Genomic DNA, 25,955 nt, shown 5'->3' with positions numbered 1-25,955 from the left:
GGGACAGAGCATCCGAAGCAGGCTCCTTGCTGACAGCAGAGAGCCCGACATGGGACTCGAACTTACGAACCCTGAGATCATGACCTGAGCTGAAGTCGGATGTTCAACCGACTGAGCCACCCAGGTGCCCCTCCTGTCTCAATTTTAGTTTCATATTTCCCTCAAAGGCAGGCTGACCAAAGAAATTACATATCAGTTCCAAATAGTTAAGTATAATCTAGATCTTGTGTAAAAAATTATCAGAGGGTCACAGAGCAGTGTCAGGAAGAGAACAAAAGAGAACGGTCTCCACCACGTCATGAAGACAGGAGGAGGAGGACCAAGATTAAAGGCGGGAAACCAGGATTCTCCCAAACAGGATTCCAAAGAACCAAGAAGCATCCCAAAGCTCGCTGAGCTTTCGGGCCTGTTCGTTATTTATACTTTGCCGACTTCCAAAACAGGCTGAGACAGCTTATAATAAAAACATAAAGGTACGTGGATAGTTGAGAGAAAGAGACCGGAAACTAAGCAGAGAAGAAAGGAAGAGGCTAGGACAGTTAATGTTTGCTTTCAAGTCCATGCAATAGCCACTCTACGGTGAGTTCTCTTATCCTGGTGACAATACAGGTGAAAGGTGAAACTGTTGTTATTTGAATTAAACAATCAATTGGGGACTTTCCTGTAAGGGTTTTACTTCTAAAAGAAGAGTCTCAAAACCACATTCTTAGAGAAAGGGGCAGAAAGTCATGGCATTGACGGGGCAAGGTCATGAGAAGATAAGTCATTTCGAACAAAGGGAAGCAGTTAGGGTCTTTCCACCCATACAAGAATCACCACCTCAGTACAGGACAGAGATCCTTGAGAGGATGGACACCGTGTGGGTGGGTGCGGTGCCATGAACAGGCCAGAGGTGGCCTGCGAAACTACCAGGAGAGGGAAGAGACTCTGCCACGCCCCCCACAGCAGAGGGGAACAGAGGTCCTCCTGACCGCACTGTCTCTTCCTCAGCCCGTCTCTCTGACTGACCCACCCAGAGTCCATACCTGGTCCTGACATCTGGGACAGATCCACATGCCCTTGGGAATCGTTTTCAGAGGAGGGTCTAAGCAGTCCAGATGATACACACGGGAACACGTGTCACACATAAGCAACTGGCCACTTTTTCTGCAAACGCTGCAAAAATCCTCATGGATATCACCCTAGGAAATTGAGAGGAAAGGTAAGAGAAAGGACAAAAAAGGTAAAATTTGCAGGTTAACATGCACATTCTGGATACATGTGTTTTAGGACAATCAGCTGTGCCCCCTCCAACATGTTACCAAAATATTCAAGGAAAGTAGGAATTACTAATGACTCAGCTCCCACCTACTCCATATAGCTGAGGTTCCCTGACAGGGACGGGGTTCTTAGAGTTTACAGAAAAGCTGTGTAAATCACCTAGGCCCAAATTAACGTTACAGGTGATAGCTCAGCATTTATTATGTTTTGATAGAATCCGACCCACAAATCATAAAGTTTGAAGACCCTGAAATCCATTCATCAAAGTGTTCCACGATATGATACAAACAATTCTCATTACCCGCCATTTTTCAGGGGAGTTTAGGATTGGGAAAGAGGACAGACAAGGAACAGAATACGGAATTTTAATAAACTCTTGGCTTGCTCAGGGAGGAAAACTACAGTGCAAGTTCAATGGGAAAAGATGAAGTCAGGAACAAATTAAACTCGTGTGAGCTTTCTAACATGAATTTAAAAAGCCAAAGCAACAGCTGACAATGTTCTCTTAAAACCAGTATTTGCACTTGGTGTTCAACGGACCATTCTATTCTGGGAGGCTTTATTTCTCCCTATAAAATATGTCATCACATGGGAATAGATGAGCAGCCCCCAGTGCACGCTGCCTGTCTCCCCTCCCCCACCATGGAGAGTTCTGGTATTCAGGTAAGTCTGCTAGAGCCCTCTGAACAGAAGGCACCATCAGAAAAAAAGCAGATCTACTTAAATTGGAGAGGAGAACACTAGGGGGGGAAAAAGGCATTTAGGTAAAAAGTATTTTTCAGCAGGTCAATCCCTGGCCTGTTCTGAGAACGGGATGGATAAAGACAGGAGGGAAGAGAACACCGAAGAAGGGATGTGCTGGAGGTTAGCCAGCAGAGCAGCGCCATAGCCTGGAGCAGACCCCTTTTCACTTTCAGTGTGTTGGTTTAGATTTCTAGGCTATTCTGCCAGCAGGCCTAACACAGAAAATCCACACAGGAAGCAATGACATAGACAGCAATGCTCACTTCTTCTTTTCTATGATGTGTAACCCCCTCAACCACCACTGTTGAAGGCACATATCTTCCCAGGCCTACAATTTCTCTCTCAAGAAAAGGAAACTTTCTCTGTAATTCACTAGGGTATCCATAGCCTAGAAAACTGGCTGCAATAGATGGGAAGATAATCGGTGTGGGCAGATTTTAAATTTTTCTTAGTAAAAAAAATGTTAACTCTGGGCAAAAAAAAAAAAAACAAAAAACCCCTCAGTATACGAGCAAAAATACTGCATGAGAATGCACCCTCACAGTTCAGCTTTGAGGCAGCAAAAGAGGTTAAGGTCCCATCCCTCGATTAACGGTAACTTTCTTCTTTCTTTTTTTTTTTTTTAAATTTTCTTTTATGTTTATTTATTTTTGAGACAGAGAGAGACAGAGCATGAATGGGGGAGGGTCAGAGAGAGAGGGAGACACAGAATCCGAAGCAGGCTCCAGGCTCCGAGCTGTCAGCACAGAGCCCGACGCGGGGCTCGAACTCACAGACTGTGAGATCATGACCTGAGTTGAAGTCGGATACCCAACCGACTGAGCCATCCAGGCACCCCCTTTCTTCTCTCATTCTTAAAATCAAGCTGAAGGACACTCTTCTCTAGAGAAGCGGTCTTTCCTGAACCTTAGTCCTGTGTCAATCTGCATCTTTATGAAGTGTATAAAAATTTTAAGGCTTCAGAGACTGTTTTAGGTAAATCCCAGATACACCATGAGTGATGAAGTAAGCAAAACAAACTGGACATCTCATTCTGTCGGGTAAAGAGTCTGCTCACTTCCCTTTGCTCTCGAGCAAGGAGCATGTCAAGGAGTGGACAGCAGGGAGTATGTAAATAATCTCCAGGAAAAGAACCTCTGATCCCATTTCCATGTTCTAGAGCAGCACTTCTCAGTCTGTCTGCTGTGAGGACCCCGTTACACTCTGAAAATTACTAAGGACCTCAAAGAGCTTTTGTTTATGTGAATTGTATTTGTTGATATTTAATATATTAGAAATTCTTAAACTTTCAAATTTTGAAATAATTATAGAATGACAGCACGTTACAAAACTAGGATGCTGAAAAATTATAAAGCCCCAGAACACACAAGTGCACACTCCACAAGCCATCAGAGTTATGACATAGTTACATGTCATATATTATCTGGAAAATTCCACCGGTTACTCTTGAGAGAAGGAGAATGAAGATGGCACAGAGTATTTCAATATTATCATGAAAATAGTTTTGACCCCCGAGGAGTCTCAGGGACCACACTTCGAGAACTACTGCCCATAGAAATGAATAATAAAATGCCAACGTACAGACTTTATCTACCCAGAATTGGTTCTCTGCTTAGCTTAAAGAGAGCAGGGGATTCTCATGGAGGTGCTGCCCTAGGTAAAAAGGCTCAGGCTCTGGTGACTGAACTACTACCATAAACCCAACGTTAAACTGAAAGCTGGCTGACCCAGGGCACTCTGCTGGGAGCTGAGGATGTATGGTGTTTGGAAACACCCTGGCTAGATCAATTGCAACTCCGTCACTTGCTGAAAGAATTTTCCAACTAAGTCAACACATCTTCCCTGCTCCTAAAATGATAGTGGCCACAAGGTATATCCTGAGGATTAGTGCCTGGCTGGGTTTTGTACTCCAAGTCCTTCTAGACGGTTATTGATCCTCAGGAAATGCTTGCCTCTCAACTGTGATTGTTTAATTAATGTTGTTGGGGCTTGTGCTACCCAGCAGCAAACATACAGAGTCCAGTGTGTTGATTTTAATCACTGCCACTGTTGGGATATGACAAAAGTAGGAGTCAATTATCTTTAAAAAAATCCATTCCACTAGGTTTAACTTAGAAAATTCTAACATATTTAGTGGTTTAATAAAAGCTTTCTTCTACCTTTGGATTTCTCAAAAGAACAGTGTTTGCGTTTTAAGACGAAACCTGGCAGAAGCTTTTCGTTTGTGATTTGATAAGTAGATCCTTTGGGTTCAGTCTCTCAAAGAACGCCATAAACCCCCACCAGCCAAAAAGCACAAAAACCAAAACAACGTTTAGGAAAGAGACTCACAGGCAGAACCACAAAATCCTCTGTCCTCCAGCATTTGTACACCACCCCGTGGGAGACCCCTACCAGGAGCTTATGAGCTGGCAATCCCTTTGGCAATGCTTCAGCTGAAGAAGAGCTGGGACAATCTTTGGTGCCAGCAAACAAGGTTTCTGACAGGGACTCCTGGGACTCATGAGGCAGGACAGGCAGAACACCTTTATCCATTACTAATCCAAAAAGTCGGGCAGGCTGGATGAAATGCTGAGTGTCGAGAGCAAGAATGAGCCTGTAGTCACCATTTAGGTCCAAGGAAGGAAGCCTGCCAGGGAACAGAACTCCAGTATGACCCGGTCCTCCACAGAGGACTCTTCCTTTGCTGCTTCTGGAATTTCCACTCAGAACGTGCATATGGTATTCTTTTGTTCTTTGGCAAAGGGAAGACCTTTAGTAAGCACTGAGAACCTTCCAGTTCAAGGGGCATTTTACCTGAAGATGACCCTAAAGACAAGCTCTGTAATCCACACAAGAAATGGGACATGTACAAAGTGAAACTCTGGCTTTCCCTCCTCAAACCTGCCCCTCTTGGCATCTCCAGTAAAGGACAGTTTCATCTTAGTTCTAGTTGCTTAGGCCAGAAACTTTGGCTTCACCCTTGACTATTCTCTTCTGCTCATACCCATCATCTAATCCTGCTGGCTCTTCGAAATACATGCAGACTCGGCCATGTGTCTCCATCTCTCCTTCTAGCACCCTATCAGGCCAAGCCGTCCTCGGCTCTTCCTGGATGACTGCCCCAGCCTCCTCACTGGTCTCCCTGCTCCCACCCTATCCTCTCCACAGTCTCTTCTCCAAGTTTCAGACACAGTGGTCCTTTAAAAATCCAAGCTGGTTTTTTAAACACCTTAAAAATAGTAAATGCGGGCAAGAACCATCAAAGGATGGTAAAACCACCGGGTTAACAGTTTGTTGGAGAACTGGATGTTTTTGAGACTCAAAGCTATCTCTGCCAGAGAAAATAAGCACCTTTACAAGTGGAGAAATTTCATGTGATCTATCTTAATTAAGAGATAAAAGCTAACATCACCAACAACGGGACAGACTGACCGACAACACACGCCGCTTGTGATGCACGGAGGACTCACCACCACGTACTTAGTGTTCCTACAAAAATGTAAACCTTGAATCTACTCCTGAGGAAACAATCCCATCCTAATGGAGGGACACTACAGAGCTGTCCTACCTTTTAAGAAATGTCAGTGTCATGAAAGACAAAGAAAGGCCGAGAAACTGTTCCAGAGTAAGGAGAAGAAAGAGACAATACCATGACAACAAATATCAAGAGGGATCTTAAACTGGATTCCGGAGCAGAAAAAACAAAGTGCCATTTAAGCAATTATTGAACAACCGGAGAAATCTGTATATAGACTGTATATTATATAATAATATTTACTTAATATTAAATGTCCTCAATTTGACAACTGTGACTATATCAGAGAATACCTTTGTTCTGAGAAGATATATGCTGAAGGTTTTTAAGACGAAGATTTAGGATGTCTGCAACTTCTCAACTAATTCAGCAAAGAAGTGTGCGTGGGGGGGGGGCATATGTGGCAAAACGGTAACAGTGAATCTACGTGAAAGGTATGTATTTGTCTTTTGTATTTTACTGCAACTTCTCGTAGGTTTGAAAAATTACATCACTCCTCTCCTCAAAACGCCTCCAGCGGTCCCCCATTTCACTGTGAGCAAAAGCCCCAAGGCCCTGCACCCTTGACTCTGTCACCTCTGGGATCTCCTCTCCCGCCATCTCACCGCTCCCTCTTTCCAGCCATCCTGGCCCTCTTGGGCCTTCTTGCTTTGGCTCACCACCACGTACACGCCCACCTCAGGGCTTCTGCGAGGCTGTTCCCTCTGCATGGAATGCTCCCCCAGACACAGTTCACTTCCTGTGGGAGAGGCCTTCTCTTCCCACTCTCCGTAAAATAGGATCCTGCTGCTACAACTCCTTATCCTCCTTATTCTGTCCCAGTTTTCTTTAGAGCACTTATCACTACCTTTGATATGTTCATTTGCTTATCACCTGCCCATAGTATGTATAATATAATACGAGCTCCCTGAGGGCAGGGAGTGTTCTATCCCTAGCCTCAATAATAGCACTTGCGCAGCAAAGTACTAGTGCTCAGTATTTGCTGAGTCAATGCACTGCTTTCTAAATGTTCATTTAAAATCTTAGGGCACTTTATGGGGCGCCTGGATGGCTCAGTCGGTTAAGTGTCCGACTTCAGCTCAGGTCATGATTTCACAGCTCTTGAGTTCGAGCCCCATGTCGGGCTCTGTGCTGACAGCTCAGAGCCTGGAGCCTGCTTCGGATTCTGTGTCTCCCTCTCTCTGCCCCACTCTGCTTACGCTCTGTCTCTGTCTCTCAAAAATGACTAAACATTAAAAAAAAATTTTTTTTTTTTTAAATCTTAGGGCACTTTATAGAGAACTAATGGTTGCCAGAGGGGGATGGGGGGGGGGGGGTTGGGGAATGGGTGAAACAGATGAAGGGGATTAAGGGTACACTTATCTTGAGCACTGAGTAATGTATAGAAGTGTTGAATCATAGACTATATTGTACATTTGAAACTAATATAACAGTGCATGTTAACTATGCTGGAATTGAAATATAAAACCTAAAAATAAATAAATAAAAACAAGAAACAAAAAAATAAAATCTTAGGGCACTAGTTTACAATTCTGTACTATCTGCATGATGAGCTACTAAATATCCGACACTTTTTCAGGAACGTGTTTGATCAAACCTGATGAATAAAGTTACTTGAAAGAAAAGTTTTCCACTTCTTGAATTCTACCTGAAGCAGGAAACAAGGACTGCTAGGGGAACGTACGCCTTGTTCATTTTCCTCATCCCAAAACACGGACGATGGAAAACTGAGCACCTTTCAATTTTATGAGCTGACTTCCCACCCCATCCCCCTTCCTGAGAGCTCATTCACAGCAGATCAAATCCACATTTTTAAAAACCGATTGAGCCTCCTGATGTTGTACATGATTCTCAAGGACATGGCAGGACCTTACATGATATACCGTGTCCTGTCGGGATTACTGCTGTTCCAGGGTTAGTCAAGGAGATGCAGCTGGTAAGGAGACAACATATGACAACGGTTTCCCCAATTTAAACTCTCAGGAAGACAGCGTGCTTTTCCCAAGTTACTTACGTCTGTGGAGGTGGGGCTGGGCAGGGACACAGGCTGAACAGGTGCAGGGAAAGTGAATGTGGTCTCTGTCTTTTCATTTTCAGGGGAGTCAGGATGACTGGATGGGGGGGATGTTGGGGTAAGGGCTCCAAACCCCAGCACTGCATTGTATTTTGGAGGACGACCTATATACCAAGAGAAGGGAACAAAAGGGAAAAAGGGGGAGGGAAAGAAAGGGGGAAAAATGATCTTACATACCTTTGGCCAGTGTTCCTCATTGGCTAGCATGGAAAAGGAAGTGAGGTAGCAGACAGAGGTTAATACAACAGTCCCAAAGAGAGGAAGGGAAGCAAAGATTTAAATGTCATTAGAAACAACTGCATGAGTCTCAAAAGAAAGGAGGATAAGAGAGCCTTGGAGAATGACAGGAGTGGCTGCGTCATGTTAAAGGGCCTCGCCTGGGGCAGATCATGGTGACGTCCCTGGACTATTACAATTTGAGATTTCTGATGTGAGAACAAGATGTCAAAGTTCAACGGGGGTCAAAGCTAGGAATAAGAATTTGTTTTTCCACACCTTCTGAATATTGGTCTCCAAAGTTTCTCTGTAACCATCATTCTCACAATAATTAGTGATTCCCAGTTCCCATAGATATATTTAAGATTTCTGTTTTTCCTTTTCTCTCCTATCTATATTTTGGTCACTTCACTGCCTGTGAGGGTGGAGAAAGGCAAACAGGAGGCAAAATTCAAGTTAACTATTCTTACCCCTTGCTGGCTGAGCTAGCGGGAAAGATATTCTGGGATTAGCTGGAACCTGAGAGCTAAAAAGATGTTCTGAGCTTAACAGTGATTTTAAGTGTGTCTGGAGTCAGATACCATCCCCGGTTGATCAAAAACTGTCTCCCCGCTTCCATCACAAACATTCTGGTAAACTACATGTCTAAGGACCTGGGTCTATTACCAAAGCTCAGAAAAGGCCCTGCCATCAGCAACACTGCTGAAAGACGGATTTGAGCCAGGGCATTGGGAATCAAGCCTCATGGCTCCAGAGGATCTATAAACGGACCCTACTGGCTATGGCAAGACTGGTCAACTACTCACTCCTGCCTTATGGTACATCCAAGCCAGGATCCTTGTCAGAAGGGCCAGGATCAGAGCTTCTAAGCTTTGGGTGATCAAAAGTATATGCTCAGCACACCAAAGGGAAAAGAGGAGGAAAAAAAAAAAAATGCCAGAGAGGCTCACAACTGCCTACGAGCACTGGTGAATGGTGCAGAGGATCAGAACCTTACCAACAGTTATAAATTATATCAGGACTACGCATCAGAGCCACGGTTCTGTCAGACATTACACGAATATTACCTATCTGTGTTAAACTGGTGATGTCTGCAGTACAAAGATCATACAGGCTGTCTTTCCTAGGGAATCAGGGCTGCCCAAAAGGGAAGTAAAAGATGAATGTTCTTTGTTTACCCTCAGAAGCACATCCTAGGCATTGTGAATACAGGCTTTCATCCTCTGACCTTGGCAAGCAATGCCAAGGTCTTTCTGGCTTGCTTAACCCCCGTCCTCTTAGCAGATACTCCCCACCGGCAGACCAATTAACTGAGGCTTTGGACTGAGGGCTCCTTTCTGAGAACCGGGTCAGAGGTGACTAAAAATTGCCAAAATTAAAACCACAAAAAATAACCCACGGCACTGGTTACTGTGACCCAGGAATCGACAGGAGGCAATGACTTGGGGTTTCCCTTGGAAATATTTTTGGCTACTTAAAGGACAGGGCTAATGAAACGTTAGAATGGGTCACTGAGGGTGGGTACGCTATCTCTTTCGGGTAAGGACGTGGTAATGGTACAGCTGTAGCCTTGACTAAGGAAGACAAAAGAAAAGAGTGTGGATGACCTCCTAAGTTTCCAACCGCTCCTGAGACAGTGTGTGCATATGCAAAAATTAGTATGCTACTCCACTCACTCTGCAACCTTTCTAGCCTGGAACTATAATTCAGGGACACATTATCATGTGGAGAAAGGGACCTTGGGATGTATTACTGACATCAAAGTACAATTTCAGAACCTTGTTTATGAGCTCAAACTCTGAGCTATCAAGACCTATTTAGACCTGCATGGAGGGTGTTGCGGCCTCTGCCCACGAGTTAAGGTGCAATGCCCACCCTGGGAGGTCTGAAATATGGGGATGGAGCTCTTTAGGAACTTCTGCCTCGGGGAGCCAGTTTTGACAACGACCTTCTCTTCCTTAGCTGGAGATGCCCTCAACTCCTAGATCCTAAGTTCTTGGTGTGGCCACCTCTCTCCTTCCTGGAAAGTCTGCGGCTCACAGAAACTTGAGTCATGCTCTGGTCTCACTGGCAGCAGGATGACCTAGACGCTACTAAGAACACCTTGGCAACAGCAGTGCTCTGTTATGCTCAATGATGCTAAAATGCTTCCTTTCGCACAATGTTCTGTTCCCTGTGCTATTCAAGGACAGCCTGGTGGGCCTGGGGCAGAAATGCTGTATTAAGCCACCTCCTTGAGTCAGCCTTGCCAGAATCCAAGGAAAGGCAACTTTTGATTCAGTATACAGAACGCTAATAAGAAATCTCACTGTCTTCCCCCCACCCATTTTCAGAGAATGACAATAACAAAACTATTTTCAAGGGATTTAGGAGTTAGGCTCTAGGACAAAGGGGAGGAAGGGGCGGGGGGGGGGGGGGGGAGAAACACAACACAGAAAGCAGAAGCAACAGCAAGGGAGAGCTACAAAAAGGTACTCACCTCTCTTCCGGGTCCCAGGATGCATTGTACTGTTCAGGTATGTGACTGCACTCTTCTTACGCTTTGAGGATTGAAGAAGGAAAGGTAACTGGTTGAATAGCACGGTTACTACCGATACTGGCACAAGCTATAGACCAGGCGTAGCACGCCTGTCAACATGCCAACGAGTTAGTGCTAGTCAACCCAAGGTCTCAGTGCTAAATGGGCTTTATTATATATACTTGGCCCTGAGAGAATATTCCAGAGAGGTCTGCCTCTGCTTCAGATGACGGCTGAGTTGAAGCCAAGAGGAGTGACATTTTTAAGGTGGGTCTGTATTTGCTCAAACTTGGGAAAAAAACTAAGGGGAAAGCAGTGAATAATAAAAATGAAACAGGATGATCAGCTGGAGAAAAACCCATCATTTCACAAAGCGGGCCAAGTACAATCAGGGTACTGCTCTTCAGCAGGTTTTCAGATGGGAGGTGATGGAAAAAATCATAAACAAAACTAGAACAGGAAGGGCCAAGCTCTGGCCAGGAATACCTCTGGCTCAAAGACTGCTCCACTGTATACTGGATTGGCTGTTGTTCTTCTTTTTCGCTCTTGCCTCTTGCTTTGGATTTCTTGGGAAAGCAAAAGGTCTGAATTAGAAAAGAGATATGGAGAGCCTCAAAAATTTAACTTCATTTTTTATCTTTTGGCTTTCCCAGGACAAATCAGAAATGGGACAAATCTCTTTGTTTCACTGCAGCCTCAGCAGAGGCAAGCATACCACTGGGAGCAAATAATGCAGGACCATCTATGCTCACCTCTCAGAAAGCGAGACCATGCTGTCGTATAATGTGGCTCTCTGTGACCAAGAGCTTAACAGTGGACAGCGTGTGTAAATAAGCTATCCTCATCTATTTTTAGATAACTTTAATATAGGGGTGGATGAACTTCATCCATAGACCTGGACTGAATAACCATAGTTCACCATTCTTGAATTAAATGACTAGGACAGGTATAGCCTTGTAACTGTTCTTAGGATTCTGATAACCTAGCGTGACTGAAAAATACAGACAGAGACTTGTCAGAGGGGCATTTGATACTCCATGCGGTCAGGAAAAAAAAAAAAGTCGCTTTAATCCAGGCAAGTGGGGAGTCTCCCCTGGACAGTAGCGTGGATCACCACAGGGAGGGGAAGGGATGAATATTAGATAGAGGAAAGGCATGTTTGACTCCAAAGGAAATAAAGTCCACACTAGTTGAATCATACTCTGTTGGCATTTCAGTGTTCTATATATCTTAGCAATAAAGTCAACCCCATTTTCTTTCTTTCTTTCTTTCTTTTTTTTTTTTTTAAGTCAACCCCATTTTCAAGAATAAAGCTCTGGGCCAGAAATAAGGCAGCACCACAAATATCTTCTCTTACCTTCTAGATGGTCATGTGTTACCAATCCTAGAGACACCATGAAGGCAAGTTTCTGTGCCAGAGAAACAAGAATGTGTTTCAGTTTGGGTTCTCACAAAGCCAACTGCATGTTCCTAGGTAGACTCCTAGGCAAAGCCAGTCCAACAGGCTGGTCACTTGAAGGAGGCCGAGATCAGGTGACCAAAGAACAAACACCTTCTAGAGCCACTCTGGAGGCTTTCTGGTCTTATGGGGATCAAAAGAGAAGGACTGGGACCTGCATGTTCCACTTTCTCAATGACAGAGATCAGTATCTTTGAGTGACCTAAGTTTTTTTGTTGTTGTTGTAGTTGTTGTTTTCCAAAAAGCCTCTTAGATAGGAAGACGGTATCACACTCAACAACATGCAGAGGGTTACAAAGAGCTTCCCATACAACAAGCTCCAAATTCCAAGTACTTCACTTGTCCTAACAGGTCAAGGGTTCTAACATTTTTACTACCAATGACCGGACAGTGCTAACTTCAGGCTAAATGAGTTTTAGGGACAACAGCAGATGGTTCTGCTTAATACTATGATTTTTAAATGAAACGTGGACCTAAAAATTACAGAGCAGTCTCTCTTTGGAGACCACTCTCAGGGCTCCATCAGAAGTTAAATTGATTAGAATACTGAACCCCAAAGCTGGAGCATTAGACGCTTAAAGTTGGAGGGAGCAACATACTGATTCCTGTTTTGCTCTGTGGTTACATGTGGTCTAGAAAGCACATCTTTGCCTGTGGTTGCTATCTACGCCAAATAATACATCATCAATTTCTCTCACAGATAACAGAGAACATCAGCAGTTGTTAGGAGACATATTCCTGTACAGTTGTTTATATCATAGTTTGGTCTTTAAAAATCCCGACCTATTCAACAGCAACAGGATCTATTCAACCCTCAACATTCAATACAAATGATATTTTGGCCTGAAGTGACAGGTTCAAGCTATTTAAGATACTGAGCGTTTTAGGAAGAAACAGTCCCTGAACAAGGCACTTGAGAACACAGAAGTGTCCTTTAGTGGTATCCTCAGAGTTCTGAAGAAATGTTTTTATTTTATTTCTTATTTAAAAAACAGGTGGGCACCTATCCCCCTGACAGCCAGGGTACGTCAGCAAGGAAAAGCACTCTTGGGACTTGCTGCCATGCTGAAATAGCATACATTTTGTGATTGCCAATTAACTACATTCCTGCTTTCCACGAATATTCTTCACAACCTAATCAAGATTAGAAGGCTGTCTGCCAACTGTTCTCTGTTAATAAAACAGTATGTGGACTGACATTCAGAGGCAGCTTCTTTTGATCAAGTAACAGTACTCGTCTTGGCCAGTCACATCCAACTCATCTTTGCCAGTCTAGATCAAGCTCACAAAAAATTATTAAGTGAAAAAAAAAAAAATCTCCTCTCGTCTGGAACAGATTTTCAGTGATAAAGAGAATAAAAAGTTGTCAAGAACTTTTGCCTCATCTATGTATCACACGTGTGCCAAGAACTAATTTATTCTCTTTATGGCAGTGATTTCACCAGTCAGAAGGTGAAATATACATGACTACACATGGTGGTACTTGCTTGCCCACACTGGGCAACTAACATAAGATATCCTTTGGTTTCCTTTGATAATTTTCTGGATGACTTCATAAGTTCCTCAGCAATTTGCATCACTGGTCCTTCTTTCTGGCTCAAGTTTTGGTCTCTTTTTCAAAGATATATTAAAAATTAATCCATTTCATATCAGAAAGAATTATAATTTATACTTGTTTTAGAAAAACCTGCACCCAATAAATCACTGCTTTTAAAAAAAGGACATGAAGCTTTGATGGCTTCCTGCCACGATCTGAATGGTTTCATTAAAAAGAATGCACTGAGGATACAGGGAAATAGAGTGCTGGTCTAATAAAATCCAACTATTATATCTTCATCATCGTATTACCTGCACACATTTTTCTTTTAGAGCTGCTTATGCAAAAGCCAAACTAAAAAATTCTCTCGTCTAAGGGGACACGTGAATTTACATTCTGTATTTGTACCAGTCCTGTTTACTATGTGACTCTATAATTCTATCCTAAGTTATGGTACATATGTCACTATTTTCATCCTTACTTTTATGCTTCAATGAACTCCTTTTAGGCTACTGGTTTATCTGGGATTTGAGAATCTGGTGCAATATAACAGTAGTAACAAAAGTGCACATGTTAACAACTATAATCAATAACATAAGCAGACCTCAGCTGAGTGAACTGTATGGACCTCTTAGAAATGCTGGCTGAGGGGCACCTGGGTGGCTCAGTCGGTTAAGCGGCCGACTTCGGCTCAGGCCATGATCTCGCGGTCTGTGAGTTCGAGCCCCGCGTCAGGCTGTGTGCTGACAGCTCAGAGCCTGGAGCCTGTTTCAGATTCTGTGTCTCCCTCTCTCTGACCCTCCCCCATTCATGCTCTGTCTCTCTCTGTCTCAAAAATAAATAAACGTTAAAAAAAATTAAAAAAAAAAAAAAAAGAAATGCTGGCTGAGACAACACATAATTATCATGAGGAATGCAATCGGATACCTGGGAAAATGATCACTAATCTTACATTTCAAATTTGTAACACGTGCATGAAATGTCTGTATGCCAGCTCAGGGACACGCCAGGACCCACTCAATCTACCTTAGGCCAAACTGACTTGGCAATAACATTACTGAGTCGTGTGGAAGCACAAGAAAAGGAAAATCAAGTGATTCGGAGGGCAGGTGTCTCTCCTGGTTTATGAGAATAAGTCACATCTCATAGACTGAGCCATGCCTTTGGAGGGCTAAGCCTACCTGAGGGTTCTCCTCCCGTTTTGGTTTGGGTGCAGCAGGTGGAGTGATGGTACGGCTCTCTGTTTGTTTCTCATCTGTTTCCGTGTGGGATTTAATTGTCTAAGAAAGGAAAAGTAAATGAAAATTCAGAATTCACTTTTCATTAAAAAAATGAAAACATAGTTTGTAGACAACAAAGAAGGAGAAAAGAACATACTCAAATTGGAAACATATTAATGAAAGAGATAATATGGACTATATTTTGGAAGGGCAAAAAGTAAAATTTAAGGCCCTAGTTGAAATAATTAAATTGTATAACTAGAGTAGATATGAAACTGTAACTGTAATAGTCTAAACTACACAAAAAGAAAAATCCACAGTTTAATTCCTCTGTATAAAAATGAGTATAGGCTGCTCTGATTTCAATGTATTTTAGGATGTAGGGACAGTTTTCCAGAGCAAGCCCATTCTTATTACACATAGGTCAAGCTCCAGTCCACTGCAAGCTTAAGATCTGAATAACGTAAAAAAGAAAAAAAAAATCTTGCGTACACATTCTTCTCTTTCCAATTCCAATCATCACCTAAGAGAAGAGGCAGAATTACCCTCACTTGGGATATTTAACACCTGCCTGTAGCATCCATTAGAGGAGAGATGCGCTTGCCAAGAAAAGGTCATCTTGTAAGAGGCTAACAATCCGATTACCCCCAACTCTGTCTTCCAGATGCATCCATTCCGACAAAAGAACACCAGTATCGTTGTCATCTTTAAGAACAAATGGCACCTAGAAACTGGTAGGCTCAGTTTGCATTACTATTCTTATTATGATCCAATGGCTAATTCATTTTATGAACCCCTCTGGAAATACTGAAATGATATTAGAAAAGTGGATACAAAAACTGTGAACACAAACCTACTTTACTTTTTCAAATAAAAAACACACGGATGCTAATGGTCTTTTTGTATGGTAACAAGAAATTAAATGAGGGTAAAACTGTGTGATTACTAATGAGTAGGATTCTGTCCTGTGAGCAGGACAGCAAAAGTTCTCAAAAATCATTATGTCGTGAATTATGTTACTAGATCTGAAGAACACATACAATCACAAAGATCTTTCACTTTCTTTCCTAGCCACTTCCATATTTTCCTTCTGCTTCTCATATTTATTATTTTAGGAGAATGTAAGCATCTGCCATTATCAATACTGTGGCAACCACTGTTCTGGGGCAAATGCTGCCTGATTTTTTTTTTTTTTTTAATGTTTACTTATTTATTTTTGAGAGAGAGAGAAGGAGCAAGGACATGTGTGAGCAGGGAGGGGCAGAGAGAGGGAGACAGAGAATCCCAAGCGGGCTCTGTGCTGTCAGTGCAGAGCCCGATGCAGGGCTCGAACCCACAAACCGTGAGATCATGACCTGAGCCCAAACCAAGAGCTGGAAGGTTAACCGACTGAATCACCCAGGTGCCCCATGATATTTTATATTTTACCAATGCCCTATTCTATTTCCTTCTCTATATGATAAGCTACTTGAGAGAAGACACTGTTCTATACACATTTGCAGTCCTCTGTGCCTACCTAGTACAATGCCTTCCAGAAGAATCACGTACTTCTCTCTCACATTTTTTTTTAACCAAAAAGGACACATTTCCTCCATACAACAAACCACCAAATACATCTATAAGGGTACACGATGGGGAAGTAGGTTATAGTGTCATCTTTAAGGGCCTGGATGTCCAGAAAGCTTATTTTCATAGCTTTCTGAGTGAGGAAGGGCAGGAAGTCTGAGGGAGAGGAGATAAGAGAAGGTCACCTGGAAGGGTCTGCTGATCCACTCCAAGGTTGTGTGAAATTTTTCGGGGTCTCCTGGTTCCACCTCTAAGGCTGAGTGACACACACAGTGGCAATGCCTCTGGGAAAGGACAAGCCAATTCCTCTCCACTAAGAGTTGGGAGTTGAATTCAACCCAGTTGAATCTGGGTTCAAATTTGCTCTCTCATTCAAGAAGAGTACAATCATCTCAGGGTTGTATAAAAAACACCAAAAGCATCCAAAAAAAAAAAAATTAAAACAATAAAAAACACTGGGGAGACATCTTTCTCTCATGGAGCTCCTGCTCGGGGGAAACCAGGCCATGCTGTGAACAGCACTGCGCAGAGGCCTGTGCGGTAAAGGAACGAAGCTCCAGCCAGCAGCCAGCGGGCAGTGAGGCCTGCCAACAACCACGGGACTGAGCTGGGAAGTGAATTATCCAGCCCCAGTGGAGCCTTGAGATGACTACAGCCCTGGCTTACAAGTTTGAAAGCAAACTTGTGAGGGACCTTGAGACAGAACCACCCAGCTAAGAGGCAAACTGATTCCTGACCCTCACAAGCTATAGGGAATAATAAAATATTTGTTGTTTTAAGCTGCTGAAAGCAAACCAAAAACATTAGGGCTGGGGGAGTGACAGAAATGGCAGAACAGGGAGCTCTAAGAATTAGTCCTTCCACTGAAGCAATCATTAAGCTGGCAAAAACAGAATCTGCTTTTTAGAATTCTGGAATCTAATAAAAACCTTATAGCAACCAGGAGGACACTGACTGAAGAAAGAAATTGCTAAATTTCACTAAGAAAGCATTTTTTCCTTACCTATCTACAAATCCCCATTCCACAGCTTGGGCAGAGGCTCTGCAGATGGCAACCTGTGTTCCCAGCATGGCTTGCTGGTGCTAAGGGAAACAATACGGACCTTCTAAAACACCCGTGGTTGTGCGTTTTGATCTGTGTGGTGGTTCCCTGAGGACTGGTACAGAGGCTGACCTTTGTGTTGCCCACCTTATTAGGCCAAAGTGGCTTTCGGGGTGACATCTGATGAAAGCATCTAAAGATATATGTTACCCATAGTCACCTGGTGTAAGGGAGATGGTGGATGGAATATACAGCAGACAGACCTAAAGGCCTGGGAAGGAAGAGGCTGAAGAAGACGACTCCTGGAAGAGTGATGGCTTTCAAGGGCTATCACATATACTGGGGCATCCAGAAGGTACTGCACATTCCCAGGGCTAGATGCATGTTTAGAAAAGATGTGAGAGAACTCTAGGTTTGCACTGCTGGCTGATCTTTGAGCTGTACCCAAGGAAGAGGTGAAGGCTAAGGCAGAGTTACAGATGGCCTGGCTTAGAACTGACGAAGTAACCCTGCTCAGAGCCAATGTGCAAGGACTGGGAAAGTTGTTTTGTGTCTTTTTAAAAAAAATTTAGTTGTTGTTGTTGTTGTTGTTATTATTATTATTATTATTATTATTATTGGTTTTTTTGGCTCCAGTTGTTTAAGAAAATCCGTCAGGTCACTAGCTGACCACTGAGACAACAGAACAGAGAGTTCAGTGACTACACATGACAAGAAATAACAGTTTTTGCAAAAACAGTTTGGTAAAGGCACTAAACAGATAACTGCAGTCCTCAACCAAACCCTGGGGTGGGAAGAGAATCTAATCTCCAGAGTTATCACATTGTAATTTCAAAATGAAGAGTTTTCAACAAAAAATTGGAAGGCATACAAAGAAAACAGGAAGGTATGGCCCATTTGTAGGGAAACAAAATCAACAAAAACTGGCCTTAAGGAAGCCCAGTCCAGCCCTGGACTCTCTAGAAAAAAAACCTAATTAAATATGCTCAAAGAGCTAATGGAAACTATGGACAAAGAACTGAAATAAACCAGGAGAACAATTTCTCACCAAAAAAGACACTACCCATAAAGAGATAGAAATTATTGAAAGGAACCAAATAGAAACTCTGGAACTGAAAAGTATGCAAGTTGAGATGAAAAATTCTCTAGAAGCGTTCAGGCAAAAGAAAGAATCAGTGAAGTCCAAGACAGGACAACTGAAATTGTCCAGTCTGAGGAACAGAAAGGAAAAACATGAAGAAAAATGAACGGAGCCTAAGGGACTTGTGGGATATCATCAACATACGCATTATGGACTCCCGGGGGGACAGGACAAGCAGAGAGAGAGAGAGTAGCAGGGATAATACCTGAAGGATTAATAGCTCAAAACTTCCCACACTGGATGAAAGACAGAAATCTACACATCCAAGAAGCTCAGTGACATCCACGTAGAATAAACTCAAAAGACATGCACAGTCTGTGGGAAAATGGCAGAGCAGGAGGCCCCTGAGTTCTCCCTGTCCCCACATTTACAACCAGATTTTAACTACATCCAAGTCAATAAGCAGGAATGCAATCTGAAGACTGGAGCAACACATTCTATAACTAAATATAGAGAAGAAGCTGCATCTGAAAGGTCAGGAAGGTCAGAAAGGCAGAGGGAGGCTGCCGGCAGGAGGGCGAGGGCTGTGTGCAGGAGAGAGAAAAATGGGCCCTCGTACCAGGGAGCTCACATGTCGAAGAATGATCCCCATAACATTTGGCTTTAAAAACAGGGCTGAATTCCAAGAGTTTTAAAACCAGTGGGACTTGGAGCCTGAAGCTCTAAAAGTCAGCTGACTCAACACTGGGTGAGCCAGGGTGAGGGTGAATGAAAGCTGGGTCGCCATCCTTAAAGAGAGCAGGCTGAGCCAAGAACACATAAAAACGGCAATTTTCACAACACAACACTGGGGGCAAATGGGAGACAGATCCATTCCCATTGATTCTGAAGTGTGTTGGGGGACTTCCCTGAAAACAAGGGAGCTGGCAGATGCCATTCTCTCCACGCCCCTCCCCACTGCCACCAACCTGCAGCATAAACAGAGCCACCTGCGGGAGGCAGCACTGCATAGACACTTGCTACCTAACCAGCTGGCAGGGGCACCACACCCACGAGCTCTCCAGAGGACTTATCCACTCTAAGCCTGCTAGCCATGGCCTTAGGGCAAATTTTGTTAGTGTACATGCCCGCCCAGCCACTGAGGGCACAGCTGCCACAGCATGCCCTTGCCATCGTGCACCAGGCCCAGCTGTGCCCACCTCACTCCCCTGGCCAGCCTGGCACACAGTCCCCAAATGCTTTGGGAGATTCCCCATAGGACAGGGCTAGTGGCCCAGCACAAATTGTGCTAACACTACCATCCCCCTCACGAGTTCCCCAGAGGGCACGACCCCTCAGATGTGGTCTGCATGGGTCCCACTAACACCACAGACAGCAAGCACAGCCCACAACAGGCGGAGAGTCAGTACAGATGACTGCAGTGAAAGGAAAAGTGACTCAGACACAACAGCAGGGCGTAAGCAACACACAGGATACTCTCCTGAAGTGCCAGGTTCTGGTGAACAGGGGACACTGCACTGCAGAGGGCATTCCAGGACCTCTTCTTCATAAAGTCACTACTTTCAAGAGCAGAAGACACAGCTGACTTTCTTACACACAGAAACAGAAAAAGAGAGGCAAAGTGAGAGACATTTATCTATCTGAAATGAAAGAACAGGACAAGGCCATGGTCAGAGATGTAAGCAAAACAGATATAAGTAACATGTCTGATAAAGAATTTAAAGCAATGATCATTAGGATACGCACTGAACTTGAGAAAAGAGTGGAAGACCCTTAACATGGAGATAAGGAATAACACAGCAGACATAAAGGGCTCAGTAAATGAAAAATAAGTTGATGGAATGAAGAGAGGGCTAGAAGAAGCAGAAGAATGAATTAATGACCTAGAACACAGAGTAATGGAAAATAAGCTGAACAAAAGAAAGAAAAAAGAACTAGGCAAAATGAGAATACACTTAGAGAACTCAGTGACTCCATCAAATATAATAACAGTCATAGTATAGGAGTCCCAGAAAAAGAAGAAAGAGAAAAGGGGGCAGAAAACTTATTTGAGGAAAAAGTATTTGAAAACATCCCTGATCTGGGGAAAGAAACCAATATCCAGATCCAGGAGGCACAGAGAACTCCCATCAAAATCAAAAGAAGTCTTAAAAGAAGTCAGTAACTTACAAGGGAAAACCCATAAAGCTTTCAGGAGATTTTCCAAAGAAACTTTGCAAGACAGAATGGAGTGGCATGATATACTCAAAGTGCTGAACGGGAAAATTCTACAGCCCAAAATACTCTATCCAGCAAGGCTATCATTCAGAATAGAGAGATGAAGAGTTTCCTAAAAAAAACAAAACCAAAGGAGTTCATGACCACTAAACCAGCCCTGCAAGAAATATTAAAGGGGACTCTGAGTAGAAGGAGAGACCACAAGTGACAGTACAGAGGTAGGAAACACAAAAGAAGTAAAAGTGAATATTTCTATTAAAAAAAATCAGTCAAGGAACTCACAAAAAAAGGATGTAAAATATAATGACATATACCTAAAATGTGGGTAGGAGAGTAGAAAAGAATGGGTTCAAACTTAAACAATCATCAACTTAAAACAGACTGCTATATGCTGAAGAGGTTATATACAAATCTAATGGTAACCATATATCAAATACCACTAATAAATATGCAAAGAATAAAGACAAAGAAATCCAAATATATCACTAAAGAAAATCAGCAAAAGAAATACAAGAGGGGATCAGAGAAAATCTTCAGAAATAACCACAAGACAGGTAATAAAATGGCAATAAATATCTATTGATCAATAATTACTTTGAATATAAATGCAGTAAACACTCCAATCAAAAGAAACAGGGTGACAGAGTAGATTTAAAAAACAAGGCCCATCTATATGCTGTCTATGAGAGACTCATTTTAGGCCTAAAGACACAGACTGGAAGTGAGGGTATGGAGAAACATCTATCATGCAAATGAAATGGATGTCAAAAGAAAGCCAGAGTACTAATACTTATATCAAATAAAATAGACTTTATTTTTTAAAATTTATTTATGTACTTTGAGAGAGCAAGCAGAGGAGGGGCAGAGAGAGAAGGAGGGAAAGAGAATCCCAAGCAGGCTCTGCACTGTCAGAGTGGAACTTGATGTGGGGCTCGAACTCATGAACTGCAAGATCATGACCTGAGCCAAAACGAAGAGTCAGACGCTTAACTGACTGAGCCACCCAGGCACCCCTAAAATAGATTTTTAAAACAAAGACTGTAACAAGAGATAAAGAAGGACACTATATAATAATAATAATAATAATAATAATAATAAGGGTACTATCTAACAAGAAGATATAACAGCTGTAAATATTTATGCACCCAACAGAGAAGCACCCAAATCTATAAAACAGTAACAAACAGAAAGGAACTAATCAATAATAATACAATAATAATAGGGGACTTTAACACCTCACTTACATTGACAGATCATCCAAACAGAAATCAACAAGGAAACAGTGGCTTTGAATGACACACTGGAACAGATGGATTTAACAGATATATTCAGAACATTCCATCTTAAAACAGCAGAATACACACTCTTTTCAAGTGCACACAGAACATTCTCCAGAATGACCATATATTAGCCCACAAAACAAGCTTTAACAAATTCAAGAAGATCAAAGATATACCACTCATCTTATCTGACCACAACTTTATGAAACCAGAAGTCAACCAACAAGAAAAAACCTGGAAAGATCACAAATAGATGGAAGTTAAATAACGTGCTACTAAACAATGAATGGGTTAACTAGGAAATAAAAGAAGAAACAAAACAGTACACGGAAACAAATGAAAAAGAAAACAATGGTGCAAAACCTCTGGGATGCAGCAAAACAGATTCTAAGAGGAAAGTTTATAGCAATACAGGCCTACCTCAAGAAGCAAGAAAAATCTCCAATGAACAACCCGGCCTTACACCTAAAGGAGCCAGAAAAAGAACAACAAACAAAACCTAAAACCAGTAGAAGGAAGGAAATAATAAAGATTAAGCAGTAATAAATGATATAGAAACTATAAAAAACAATAGAACAGATCAATGAAATCAGGAGCTGGTTCTTTGAAAAAAAAATCAATAAAATTGATAAACCCTTAGCCAGACTTACCAAGAAAAAAAGAGAAAGGACCCAAATAAATAAAATCACAAATGAGAGAGGATAAATAACCACCAACATCACAGAAATACAAAGTTATAAGAGAATATTGTGGAAAGCTATATGCCAACAAATTGCATAACCTAGAAGAAATGGATAAATTCCTAGAAAAATATAAGCCAAAAAAAAACTGAAACAGGAAGAAACAGAAAATTTGAACAGACTAATAACCAGCAAAGAAATTGAATTAGTAATCAAAAAACTCCCAATATACAAAAGTCCAGGACCAGATGGGCTTCATGGGTTAATCCTATCAAACATTTAAAGAAGAGTTAATACCTCTTCTTCTCAAACTATTCCAAAAAATAGAAAAGGAAGGAAAACTTCCAAATGAGGCCAGCATTATCCTGATACCAAAGCTGGATAAAGACACCACTAAAAAACAAACAAACAAACAAACAAACAAACAAACAAACCATAGGCCAATATCCATGATGAAACTAGATGTAAAAATCCTCAACAAAGAAATAGCAAAGCGAATTCAACCATACTTTAAAAAAATCATTCACCATAACCAAGTGGGATTTATTCCTAGGTTGCAAGGGTGGTGCAATATTCACAAATTAATCAGTGTAATACATCACATCATAAGAGAAAGGGTAAGAACCATAAGATCATTTCAGTAGATGCAGAGAAAGCATCTGACAAAGTACAACATCCATTCATGATAAAAACCCTCAACAAAGTAGGTTTAGAGGAAACATACCTCAACACAATAAAAGCCATATATGAAAAAGAGAGCTTTTTCCCCAAGGTCAGGAACCAGACAAGGATGTGCACTCTCACCACTTTTATTCAACATAGTACTGGTAGTCCTAGCCATAGCAATCAGACAACAAAAAGTAGTAAAAGTCATTCAAATTGATAAGGAAGAAGTAAACCTTTCACTATTTGCAAATGATAAAGGATTATCTGATAAAGGACTGGTATCCAAAATGTATAAATAACTTATAAAAGTCAACATCCAAAAAATAAATAATCCAATTAAAAATGGGCAGAAGATATGAAGAGACATTTCCCCAAAGACGACTTTCAGATGGCCAACACATTACATGAAAAGATATTCATCATCACTTACCATTGGGGAAATGCAAATCAAAACTACAATGAGGTATCTGCTCACACCTAGCAGAAAAGCTAAAATCAATAACACAAGAAACAACAGGTGTTGGCGAAGACGTGGAGTAAAAGGAACCCTCTTGCACTTTTGGTGGGAATGCAAACTGGTGCAGTTGCTCTGGAAAACAGTATGGAGGTTCCTCAAAAAGTTAAAAATAGAATTACCCTACAATCCAGTGATCACACTGCTGGGTATTTACCCAAAGAACACAAAAACACTAATTCAAAGGGATACATACACCCCTATGTTGGATAAGTGGACAAAGAAGATATGGTGTGTACACACCCACACACACACACACACACACACACACACACACACACACAGACAATGGAATATCATTTCGCCATAAGAATGAAATATTGCTATTTTCAATTTTTTTTTTTTTAACGTTTATTTATTTTTTTGGGACAGAGAGAGACAGAGCATGAACGGGGGAGGGGCAGAGAGAGAGGGAGACACAGAATCAGAAACAGGCTCCAGGCTCCGAGCCATCAGCCCAGAGCCTGACGCGGGGCTCGAACTCACGGACCGCGAGATCGTGACCTGGCTGAAGTCGGACGCTTAACCGACTGCGCCACCCAGGCGCCCCGAAATATTGCTATTTTCAATGACATGTATGGATCTAGAGAATATAATGCTAAGTGAAATAAGTCAGACAAATACCATACGATTTCACTCATGTGTGGCATTTAAGAAACAAAGCAAATGAGCAAAGGGAAAAAAAAGAGACAAATGAAGAACCAGACTCTTAATTATAGAGAACAGATTGATGGATACTAGAGGGGAGGTGGGTGGGGGATGGGTGAAATAGGTGAAAGGGGTTAAGGAGTGTACTTGTGGTGAGCAACAGGTGATGTATGGAACTGTTGACTCACTCACTATATTGTACCCCTAAAACTAATATAACACTGTATGTTAACTAGCTGGAATTAAAATAAAAGCTTAAAAAATAAAATAATTAAAATTTTAAAAATAAAAAAATAAAATTTGTGTTCCCATAAAAATGATTGAAAATAAATAAATGAGATTCACAGGGAGACACATTGTAGTCACACTGTTGAAAGACAAAGGCAAAGAGAGAGTCTTGAAAGCAGTAAGACAGAAGTGATGCATCACACAGAAAAGGTCCTCAATGGGGTTAGCAGCCAACTTCTCCCCAGAAACAAGAGACCAGCAGCAGGGGGATTACATAAAGTGCTGAAAGAAAATCACTATCAACCAAGAATGCTATATCCTGCAAAAACCTAAGGAGGTTCATTGCTAGTAGATCTGCCCTAAAAGAAATGCTAAAGGAGTTCTTCAGGCTGAAATAAGAAGACACTAGACAGTAACTTCAAGTCATATAAAGAGATAAGAATTCCAGTAAAGGAAACTACACAGGTAAAAACAGAGTCCAGTATTTTTGTATCTTTGATTTGTAACTTCTCTTTTAGTTTTCTGTATGAGTTAGAAAAGAGATGCATAAAGCCGTAATTATAAATTGTATTAGTGGGCATACAATGTACAAAAGATGTAAATCTGTGACAACAGAAAGGAGGGGCAGAGCTGTATAGAACAGAGTTTTTGTATACTATTTAAGCTAAGCTTGTATCAATTCAAACTACACAGGTAAAGATTTATGAATGTTAACTGCAATCCCCATGGTAACCACTGAGAAAATAACTAAAATGTACACAGAAAAGAAAATGAGGGCATCAAAAGTATGCACTAGAAAGAAAATCCAAACACAAAAGAAGGCAGTATTGGAGTAACTGAGGAACAAAAAAGACAGAAGACATATAGAAAACAAATAGCAAAATGGCAGAAGTCCTTTCCTATCAGCACTTTAAACGTAACTGAGTTCAACCCACAAATTAAAAGACAGACAGCGGCAGAATGGATTAACAAAACATGATCCAAAATATATGCTATCTGTAATAGACTCATCTCAAAGCCAAAGATACAAAAAAGTTGAAAGTCAAAGGATGAAAAAAGATATTCCATGCAAACAGTAACCGAAAGAGTACAGGGATAGCTATACTAATTGTTTGCCTTAAGTCAAAAAAACTGTTACAGGAGACAAAGAAGGTCATTATATATTGATAAAAGGGTCAGTTCATTAAGAAGACATGATACATTTTAAATATATATGCACCAAACAACAGAGTCTTAAAATATGAAACAAATATTGACAGAACTGAATGAAGAAATAAAATAGTTCTATAATAATAATAATTGGAGACTATAATACCTCACTTTAAAGAATGGAAAGAAGGGGCACCTGGCTGGCTCAGTTGGTAGAGCATGAAACTCTTGATTTCCGGGTCATGAGTTCGAGCCCCACGCCGGGTGTAGATTACTTAAAAATCTTTTAGGAAGGAAGGAAGGAAGGAAGGAAGGAAGGAAGGAAGGAAGGAAGGAAGG

The 25,955-nt window shown here is 41.7% G+C and overlaps 1 protein-coding gene across 18 annotated transcripts in view; it reads right to left on the bottom strand.

Annotated features, from left to right (window-relative positions):
* Positions 1-25,955, bottom strand: part of PHF21A (PHD finger protein 21A) — a 190,697-nt gene that overhangs the window by 3,640 nt on the left and 161,102 nt on the right. For 9 of the 18 annotated variants that reach the window (XM_040495324.1, XM_040495323.1, XM_040495325.1 and 6 more), the window contains 6 exons: positions 14,507-14,605; positions 11,687-11,738; positions 10,816-10,895; positions 10,291-10,351; positions 7,536-7,795; positions 1,026-1,181 (listed from right to left, as the gene is read on the bottom strand). In XM_040495324.1, the coding sequence (XP_040351258.1) occupies positions 1,026-1,181; positions 7,536-7,795; positions 10,291-10,351; positions 10,816-10,895; positions 11,687-11,738; positions 14,507-14,605 (708 nt within the window). The remainder of the gene's footprint in view (positions 1-1,025; positions 1,182-7,535; positions 7,796-10,290; positions 10,352-10,815; positions 10,896-11,686; positions 11,739-14,506; positions 14,606-25,955) is intronic. The other 9 variants (XM_040495333.1, XM_040495336.1, XM_040495339.1 and 6 more) reach the window with 2 other exon arrangements.

This window comes from Herpailurus yagouaroundi, unplaced genomic scaffold (assembly GCF_014898765.1).
Source record: "Herpailurus yagouaroundi ecotype Mexico unplaced genomic scaffold, PumYag 187, whole genome shotgun sequence".
In the NCBI taxonomy this organism is placed as follows: Eukaryota; Metazoa; Chordata; class Mammalia; order Carnivora; family Felidae; genus Herpailurus; species Herpailurus yagouaroundi.
This window is presented reverse-complemented; position numbering and strand designations above follow the sequence as displayed.